General features: G+C 36.4%; 3 protein-coding genes across 13 annotated transcripts in view; 1 reads left to right on the forward strand and 2 right to left on the reverse strand.

Moving 5' to 3' along the window:
- Mef2 (myocyte enhancer factor 2) overlaps window positions 1–4,259 on the reverse strand; it is a 59,367-nt gene extending 55,108 nt beyond the window's left edge. For 4 of the 7 annotated variants that reach the window (XM_031976197.2, XM_031976203.2, XM_076371331.1 and 1 more), the window contains exon 1: window positions 3,832–4,258. The gene's annotated coding sequence lies outside the window, so the exon portion shown is untranslated. Of the gene's footprint in view, window positions 1–3,831 lie in introns of all 7 variants that reach the window. The other 3 variants (XM_031976200.2, XM_031976199.2, XM_031976201.2) reach the window with 2 other exon arrangements.
- Window positions 4,260–4,385: 126 nt separating this feature from the next.
- On the forward strand, window positions 4,386–7,229 carry LOC116426768 (protein mono-ADP-ribosyltransferase PARP16-like). 4 transcript variants are annotated; one of them, XM_076371503.1, is made up of 7 exons: window positions 4,386–4,649; window positions 5,698–6,025; window positions 6,109–6,264; window positions 6,339–6,548; window positions 6,619–6,784; window positions 6,852–6,984; window positions 7,070–7,229. In XM_076371503.1, exons 2-7 carry the CDS (start codon window positions 5,717–5,719, stop codon window positions 7,227–7,229), a joined length of 1,134 nt encoding a protein of 377 aa, XP_076227618.1. In that variant the 5' UTR covers window positions 4,386–4,649; window positions 5,698–5,716. The 4 variants fall into 4 exon arrangements, with proteins under 4 accessions (XP_076227618.1, XP_076227598.1, XP_076227608.1 ...); XM_076371483.1 differs by lacking the exon at window positions 4,386–4,649 and adding an exon at window positions 4,684–4,925; XM_076371493.1 differs by lacking the exon at window positions 4,386–4,649 and adding an exon at window positions 4,963–5,254.
- A 114-nt stretch (window positions 7,230–7,343) lies between these two features.
- Window positions 7,344–9,115, reverse strand: LOC116426767 (vacuolar protein sorting-associated protein 26C). Of its 2 annotated transcripts, XM_031976206.2 has the most exons (6): window positions 8,683–8,760; window positions 8,474–8,617; window positions 7,941–8,333; window positions 7,766–7,862; window positions 7,575–7,700; window positions 7,344–7,493 (listed from the first exon to the last, which is right to left on the reverse strand). In XM_031976206.2, the coding sequence occupies exons 1-6, from the start codon at window positions 8,737–8,739 to the stop codon at window positions 7,411–7,413; spliced, it is 900 nt and encodes a 299-aa protein (XP_031832066.1). In that variant the 5' UTR covers window positions 8,740–8,760; the 3' UTR covers window positions 7,344–7,410. The 2 variants fall into 2 exon arrangements, with proteins under 2 accessions (XP_031832066.1, XP_031832065.1); XM_031976205.2 differs by having other exon boundaries at window positions 7,411–7,700; window positions 8,683–9,115.
- Window positions 9,116–9,126: the final 11 nt, after the last annotated feature.

Consider the following 9,126-nt stretch of genomic DNA (forward strand, 5'->3'; position numbering starts at 1 on the left):
CATCGTAACCCTATAACATTTCGATCCGTTTATTAATTCAGCCGGTGGGTTCGGTAACGGTCGCGAGAACGGAAGAAATTTCAAACCCGATTATATCCCTCGTGTTCCATTAAACAGAGAGTTTTCCGATCGGCGGCGTGTCAAATTTCCATTCAGATTTCCCGTGGTTCTTCGTTCGATCATCGAGCTAATCGAATCATCTTTTCGCTGGTTGGATTTTATTATATTTTATCGCGCGTGTCACAACAACCCCCTACCCGAACCAACGGCGTGCAAACCGCAATGGCGGCTAAGCTAAAAATCGGCTCGCTTGAAATTGTTCGACGGTTTCGTTCTCAGTGTCCAACTTTATCTCGTCCGACCCACGCGATACGCCTGACCGTTGTTGTTTAACAACAACAAAAAAGTCCCTGGTTTGCGGCACTTGCATAATGTCTCGAAATTGTATGACGTCAGTGGTTGGGGTGTTCTCAGGAAGGTTATCGATGAAACCATTCCTTTCTACCGGGTGGGTGGGATCGATGTCGGCAGCGACGAGCACGATTTCTTCGTGGAATTTTTATGAACTTCAAACTTCATTTCGGATGCGAAGCCACGGCTACGGCGAAAATCGGTATCGAATATCGGTAGAATCCCCCGATGGACCGCTTCGCCTTGGATCGAACGCTCTGGTTGATGGTAAGCATAACCTTACTTACTTAACACGTTGAATGCCATGGGGGTCACCGGTGACCCACAACCAAATCGAATTACTACAGTTTGCTCGATTAAAAGATGATTATTCGAAAACATTTCTATATTATGAATAACACTACCTAATACGGTGACACTCGGCTATACGAACATACAATAATAATAATAATAATAGTAATAATAATAATAATAATAATGTAATTCGAATGATTTAGCCCTTTGCGGGCGAATGTCGACATTTCGAGATGAAATTTTCGTATTTGGAAGACTAAGTCGCAGACAAATGATTTAGTTACTCGAACAGCAACAGATCATCACGCAATTTCCTTTTTTTATATTAATTAAACATTTGATATATAATTCAGCTTTATCTGCTGAAGGTTTTGTACATTTCAAAGAATCTTCGTCCGCAAAGGGTTAACCGTTTGCACTCGGAAGTATTTTGCTATATACATTTAACATTTTCTAACTAGACAAAGACGATGTTTTTTTAGAGGAATTCAAAGAGAAATCACAAGTGAATTGAGAAACGAAGCCTCTTTATCCCAATATTTCGCACACCGATACATTGTACATAGTTCAATATTAAATATCAAATTTTATAGTTTTACTGCATCGAATCAAGTGGTGACTGAGAGTCACCTTTCGAGTGCAAAGGGTTAACATTATATTTTCTCCATTTTGTGAATTTTGTGAATTGTTAACCCTCTATGGGCCGAATTTTTGTTCACGATTATAACAAAATCTATGCAGTACAAAATTAATAAATATCCACATATGAATACGAATTAACAATGTATTCGATAGTTTCGATAATTCCATCAAACGAATATATTTCGTAACATTCAAGTTACAATGACGTTAAACTTTCACGCCTGAGCGCATGAAAGTTTAAGTTAATCGATTACCTCATTTTATTCACCGCTTCGAGTGCAAAATGAAATAAATCAACAAGATGCCAATATACTGATACGTGACTTTGAAGTTACACGGGCCTGCGGAGGGTTAAACAGAGGAGAAAGAGGCGAAAACACGAAAACTAGGGATCGTTCGTTACCGATCGTCATTGTTCCGAGCGGTTCCGTCGGTTTGTCGTCTCCTCGGCGAGAGGAAGTGGCGAACGCGAGAACGCATCCGTTTTGTTGCTTACAATTCGGCGGCTGTATCAGATCTAGACTTATCGCGGAATCTCACGGAACTTGAACCTACGTAATAATAGTCGGTACAAAGAATCGCACGACCTCGTGGTAAAAAGCGCGGCACAATGTGGGTCCCCGAACCTATGTAAATCGATGCAACGCTCGAATGACCTAAACGTTGACTCTCTTCATTACTTTTGAGGCGCGCGGCCGCCGGCGCAAGTCGAAATTCCGATTCGGTTGATGGAAAAATTCAGCAACCGGACGAACGCGATTCCACCGGCTCGATTTCCGGTCACCGATCCTAGACACGAGGGAATCGGATTTATTCGCTCGACGATAGTCCTCGTCCCTCGTCCCTTGCTCCGAAGAAATTAGAAAAAGTAACGCGATATCGTCTGCATCGTTGCATCCAGATTTCTGTTTTACCGATAAAGCGGGTACCGATGTGCACAGTGTGGATTAATGCGCGCAGATGGCAGCATATTGCAGAAATTTGCAACATTTTTCGTAGTGGCTCGATTTCGGTTTCGAACGTTGTTGTTGTTTCTATTGTTTTTCGAAGAGCCGTCGTGCACGATACGGTTGCACGTGCAGTACGAGATGGAACGTTGCTCGAGCCTCCAAACGGATCGTACGTTTTTTTCGGATATACGGAGATAAGATTCGCGTCCGTTCGAAACGATGTTAACAATTCGGACTAAAAAGTCGAACGAGGAAAATTCGTCCGGATTTCGCTAGGTATTGATTGCTCGGAGAATTTGCATTACGTTACAATTACTGTATCGTGCGATACACGGGAAATACTATCAACGACATTACGATAACTTCGAATCGAAGAAAATGGTTAAATTTTGTTGTGAACGCATCCTTCTACGTCTGCATACTATCGCAATAATTTGCATGTGTCTGTACTAATAAATTCTCGTGTCAGAATGTCTTGTATAAATGTTACACATCGTTACCAACTGTTTATGAAGCACCGAAGTTATTGAAATATAAAACCGAGTAGCTTGAAATTCTACGATAATTTAAAGCTACGCCGGATTTACAACGTTCGCTTAGAGCCCGTCTATGAAGGAAACGAAACTATTCGACAGTTCTAAAATACAATTTCAATATTGTTTGTCGGCGGTTGGCCGAATATCGGAAGATTATTCGAATAAAGCGTATTTCGCTAACCGTCCATTCTATTTCATTTAATACGCGCAATATTTCTTTTACACGCATCGTAGAACAAATATATCCCCTTCGATAAACTACAGTTGTTTTTTAGTAACTTTTCTTACATCCCGAAGAGGTTATTTATCGATCAACTCGGTGCACGTATATAATCTAGTATATCTAGAAAACTCATCGTTTTTTTTTGTCTGCCATCGAGGAAAGAGTAATTCTGTCATTTAACGATGTTGTTCACGCGACTAATACATGGAAAACAATGATCCTTAAGCGAACCTTCCTATTCTAACCAAGGAGTCCACGGAAGAAACACCACGCGATAAGTACGATGATCGTCTAGCGAGGAATTACGAATGACAGAAGGAAATGCTGAATGGTAATTACGTTCGAGTGAAAATAGGACCTGTCATTTTCGATCGTTCCTTCGATGGAAGATCAATATTATATCTGGCGGTCGAAGAGCCTGCTAATTAGTCGAATTCGGGGAACAGCCGCTCAGCACTGACTTCGATCCCGCGGAACTTTGGGAATCCGGGAATGATCGAAACGATACTAGAAACGAGCTTTTTTTCCTTCTGAAAACTGTGAACGCTTGAGGCGCGCGAGCACGCCCATACAGTTGTGTAAGGGTTGCATACGTGTACGAGCGTGGATGTGTCCGAACGTGCGGTTGCTCGTGTGCGAGCATGCGTGCGCGTATGCGGCATGTGTATGGGCGCGTGTTCGCGCGTACGTGTGTATTTGTGTGAAGGCCATGTTAACAGACTGTAAGTCAACGGATGAGTTCGGCAACAGCGAGAGTAGAATGAAAGTTACTTACGATATTCACCGGCTTGTCCGCGGCTCCTACAGAGCTTTTCCGTGCGATTATTTCACTCTCCACATTATTACGTCCACGATGCTTGAGGATAAAAAAAAAGGGACGGCGAGAGAGCGAGTTTGATCAAAAGCACAATTTTCGTGACGTCATCGGTGGTCGAGCATGCGCGGACCGATTTCGGTGTTTTTCCATTTACCGCGGAAACACGTGTGCGTTTGTGCTTGTTTTTTTTTCCTTTCTTTCCCCCAACGGATTTTTTCGTATATCTTCTCTCATCCGCCGCGAAGAGACACTACATCGCTAAGAAACACACGACATTATCGCGACGACGCGGTTATCGTCCGTTGCGAATTTCGTGTGCGATTATTCGCGAGAGCCAGCAACGGCTGCCGACATCTATCCATCCACTCCCACTTGTTAAGTGACGTACACTGACGTCATCGATAGTTTACCTTGAAGCATGACATTGAGTTCCATGCTGGCCAATCGAAATGATAAAGTTCCCTGCAACTGGCCGCCTGAGTATCCATATTACGATACAAAATACGATATCGTCGTATGGACGGTTTGTACAGCGCTAGTGAGGCCACTCCGCACTCCATAAAGGTTATGTAACCTTATTAATCGGTAGAGTTTACCCTCTAGATAGTTTGGGGAAACCCCTGTCGCCCCTCGACGACCCAAAATGCCATCTAGCGGTCAATAAGTTTTAAAGCGACGGCGAACATTGTAGTTTATTTTTTAATTATTTATGTGTACTTCGTATAAATAAAATGTTTACTTCCTTCGTTTTTCCATTGAAGAATTTACAATGCTCGGTAGTATGAAATTGTATACATTGTTACCGCTAACTTAAGCATGCGTAATTACGGCGATACTGAATTTTTTTGGTTCCTTAATGTCATTGAAAAAGAGAAAAACGTCGTGGTAACAAACGAATAGATGAAACAAATGTAAACCGCGATAGAAGTCACGAACTGTCTAGACAATGTTTAAGGTTTTACCACAAATTCCCTGTAACGTCAGATTAAATGTATAACTTCTGGAACAACTTTAATCTTTCCTTCGTGATGAATTTTCACCGTGAATTATAAGTACGTTATTAATTTGAGAATCTGAACTTTTCTTATTTACGTCCGATCGATTCGAATGTATGAATGATTTATTTGAATGACATTGTGCACTTCAGTACAATATTTCTTCTCTCGGATAGATTTTATCAGGCCAAAGAGAACCGAATCTTTAACATTTATCGTATTATATTTTAAAATATAACATTTATTATTAAATAAAGTTAACAGTGAATAAGCCGACGAAGTTATTGCAAATGTGCATTTTGAATTTTTCAAATAGTGATATAAATATGAGGAATCTGTTGAAGTATAAATGTTCCTATAAGAGTTGTAAATTTCTCTGCGTTTAGGTACGTTGGAAGTTTCACTTTCTTAAAGTTGTACGTGTGATTGAAAACTGTGTTGCATCGACAAGTTATCATTTATAAACGTCTAATGACGGCAGTACATTTGTTGACTTGCTTTACGAATTCCTTTTCTCTTTTCCCTTCCCCTTCTTTTTAATTTTTTGGATACTTGTTGTATCAGTGCTAGGTTATGGATTATGATTATCGAATACGATAATACGAGTTGATAGTTCCAAATTATTTTTCCGGGATTGCAATAAAGATGAAGTAAATGAATCCGGTTATGTGAATTGACGAATAGTTGAAGTCATTGCTAAGTATTCAAAGTGAAAACGTAAACATGAAATTCCAATTGATTAGAAATTTCTTTCATTAGAGAATATGATTACTAACTTTTAATTCTTTTGTACCGAAACATGTAACGATTAATACAATTCCAAATCTAGATTTGATCCACCTCTAATTATGGATAATTCGCACAAGCAAGAGTACATCAATAGTGAACAAGATCATGTAAACATTATAAACATGAAAATTCCTAAAGAATCGGATGTAAATGTATTATACACAACCCAAGTAGATTTTACAAATCAACAAGATGAAATAGCCAAAAAGATTTCAATGCTAAAACAACTATTGGAAAAGGATCTCAAAGCAGCTGATTTAAAATGGTCATTATTTGTAGCAGCATGTAACACGTATCGTTATGATACTTGTTTGAAACCCTTCCCACCAATGTATATCAAAAGCGAATGCAAAGACATTGAAGCTTTGGTAGAGTATTCAAAATATTATTAATAATACATTCTCGTGTATTGTAATTTATGTATTTATCGGAGACCAAAATTTAACTACAGAGAAAAGCTATAGAACTGATTCCACCATTGGCTGTGATAGTTAAAGCATTGCCAGAACCAGATGCATACGAAAGATACAATGAAGCTATAGAATTATTGTATTGGGTTTTAATTCGTTTAAGAGATCCTTACATAAAAAGCATTAGTAAAGATTGTGTAAGTTATTTTGCAAAGAATTTTTCATATATTTTGAAGATTTGTTATTTTTAAAATAATTGTTTGGTATACAGTATGCATCCATATTGAGAAAAGTACCTTCAGAAATATCAGTAGCTGCACCAAATTTAATATTCCAAGTTGCAAATCCAAAGCAATCGACTTCAGAAGAGAAGTGGAAAACAATTGCTCAAGGTCATACAACCTTTTATGCTTATCATGGTAGTCGTTTAGAGAATTTTCATTCCATTATACATTATGGTCTTCAACAAAGTATGTGCAAGGTAAAGTAAATCAGAGTAACACATGTGAAAAGGAACTTGACAGAGTCAGAAATTGTTATATATTCTTTAGACATCAGTTTTTGGTAAAGGAATATATCTTTCAAGTGAGTTAGGCGTAAGTTTACAATATAGTCCTGTAGGATATGGTTGGGGGGGCAGTGTTCTTGGAAGTGATATGAGTTGCTTAGCTTTATGCGAACTCATTAATCATGTCGACGTCAAATGTAAAGATTCAGGTAATTTTATGTTATTAGAAACAGGGGAAAACATTAGTGCATCATATATATCTAAAACTTATTACAGAAAATAATGCTCGGAATATGGCTAGGGATTCTGTAGGTGGAAGAGTTCCAAATAAATATTATGTAGTAACAAATAGTGAATTGGTACGAGTAAGATATCTTCTTGTTTACAGTCAGGAAGTTCAAACTGCAAGGTATAAATGTTCTTCATTGTAACAATATATTTGAAATATGGGATATTAATTTGCAATTTAAAATATACAATATGCAATGTTTCAGATACGCTAATAATAAAGGCTTCTTAGCATGGTTCAAGCAACATAAATTATTAACATTCATGCTTGGTTATGTGGTATTACTGGCTTCAGTTGGATTGACTCATAACAAACAGGTGGAAAAGTATTACAAATTATTTGCTCAAAAAGTTGGGTTGGAGTAAAAGAAGACTTTTTATATTATTACAAGCTGTTAATGCATTTATATGTATTAATCCCCCTGTTTTTTTCTTACACAATTCTTATTAAAGTCCAACATAAAATTGCATTTATTACTAGAAATATATACAATTTGTAAATAATATACATAATTTATACAAAATAATGTATATGTTGATAGAAACTCTAGTACCTTGACAATATTATAGGAAAATTTTCTGTGACTAGGTAGTCATCTTCAAACACTATGATAAGATTTACCTCAAATTCTGTAACAAAATATAATTTGTACAAACAAATGCAGAAATACAATTGATTTATGCACGCAAAATAAAAATAAGCAATCTTACCGACTTTAAAATTACTTGTACTTAATGTAGGGCATGTAAATAATCTGGGGAATATCATATATATTGGTATAGGCAAATTTGTACAAGGATTCCCCTCTCCAATTTGTATATTTTGTATCTCTGTAGCTAAAATATAATAGCATAAGATGGCTAATTAAATGTTACAGTTAATTCAGACTCAACCTTCTTACCATCTCTAGAATATCCTTCTGCACAACCACATGTCTCTACTCTGACCAATTGAAGTTCTATTGATTTTATCACAGCTTCGCAATGTTCGATCACTACCTGAAGTTTAACAATATATGCAATAGATTAATATGCGATAATTTATGTAATTTACATGAACATAATTTTTAAATTTACCTCTCCTGTTAAAGGTTCAGAAATCTTACAGTACAATGTGTTTAGTTTTCCTGAAATACAAAATCTAGGTACATTAGTTCTATCTCTTGCATTCTGTAACAGTTCTGGCATGATTTTGAAAGTTTCTACTTTGCTGGGTTCTCTTTCCATCTTAGAAGGCACTTTGTCTTCCACTATAAACTCCAATGTTTTGCTTACATCCTTTGCTAAGAAATTTCGTTTTATATCACAACGAATCAGATATTGTATATTTACAAAAACTCCATGATACGTTTCATACAAAGATTTAGTTCCTCTGGGTTTCAATGGTAATTCAAAAGGTATTTCTGTTTTTCCACTTGGTATTTTACCACTTGGCGCAGCATCTAAAGTATATTGTACTAGTTGTATAGGCTAAAAATATATTAATTGGAAATGTTAAATAAATTTCAGCTGTCTGGAATGATATGTATATATCGCTACATAGTTAAACATTTGTCTGTTGTTAATGTAATTAGAAGAATTTTAATAAACGTCATTAGGGGTAATCTAACCTTTACGGAATTATAAAAAGCTTCAAATATGCCAAAATTCTTCGAACTAAGTTGTAAATTCACTGAACCATCCATGCTTAGAAATATTCCATCATGCTTAACATCCGAATTTGTTTTTAACAATATAACACCAGCGACTATTTCCTGAAACATAACCTTCCTGTTTCTTGTTCTTTAATGCAATTGTCGTTTAAGATAAAAAAGTATACCCCTTCGTGATATATTTTACTTGCTCGTTTCAACTTAATATCGATACTTATAGACATTTTTAAAAATTTATAATCGTTTATTAATCAGCAAACAATTAAAGATGAGCTGACGTTTATCAACGGTGACATTTGTCAAATGATGTTATCGTCTACATAGTATTACATTACTACATTATTCGTGTAATTTTATATTTCCCGTTTACTATTTATAAATAAACAATACCAACATTTGGAGTATAGTAAAATTTCATAAAAGATATCAAATAAATAAAAGTGACACGTATGTCATTAATTTATTAACGAAACGTTCATTTGATCAATAATGAGAATTTTATTAGCAGTACTAATTTTCCACAAATACAATTCTATATTTCGTTAATTTCAAACGGATTTTATTCATGTGAGTGATAAAAAAACCTGTTTACTATTTACGATTTCAAATGT

The sequence above is a fragment of the Nomia melanderi genome, chromosome 1 (genome assembly GCF_051020985.1).
Source record: "Nomia melanderi isolate GNS246 chromosome 1, iyNomMela1, whole genome shotgun sequence".
Lineage (NCBI taxonomy): Eukaryota > Metazoa > Arthropoda > Insecta > Hymenoptera > Halictidae > Nomia > Nomia melanderi.

Bases quoted from the DNA above. Each gene is read 5' to 3' on its own strand.
- LOC116426768 (XM_076371503.1), top strand. From the start codon at position 5,717: ATGGATAATTCGCACAAGCAAGAGTACATCAATAGTGAACAAGATCAT. The intron at 6,265-6,338 runs GTAAGTTATTTT...TTTGGTATACAG, and splicing joins AAAGCATTAGTAAAGATTGT to TATGCATCCATATTGAGAAA. The intron at 6,985-7,069 runs GTATAAATGTTC...GCAATGTTTCAG, and splicing joins CAGGAAGTTCAAACTGCAAG to ATACGCTAATAATAAAGGCT.
- LOC116426767 (XM_031976205.2), bottom strand. From the start codon at position 8,739: ATGTCTATAAGTATCGATATTAAGTTGAAACGAGCAAGTAAAATATAT. The intron at 8,334-8,473 runs GTTAGATTACCC...ATATATTTTTAG, and splicing joins CTTTTTATAATTCCGTAAAG to CCTATACAACTAGTACAATA. The intron at 7,701-7,765 runs GTAAGAAGGTTG...ATTATATTTTAG, and splicing joins AGAAGGATATTCTAGAGATG to CTACAGAGATACAAAATATA.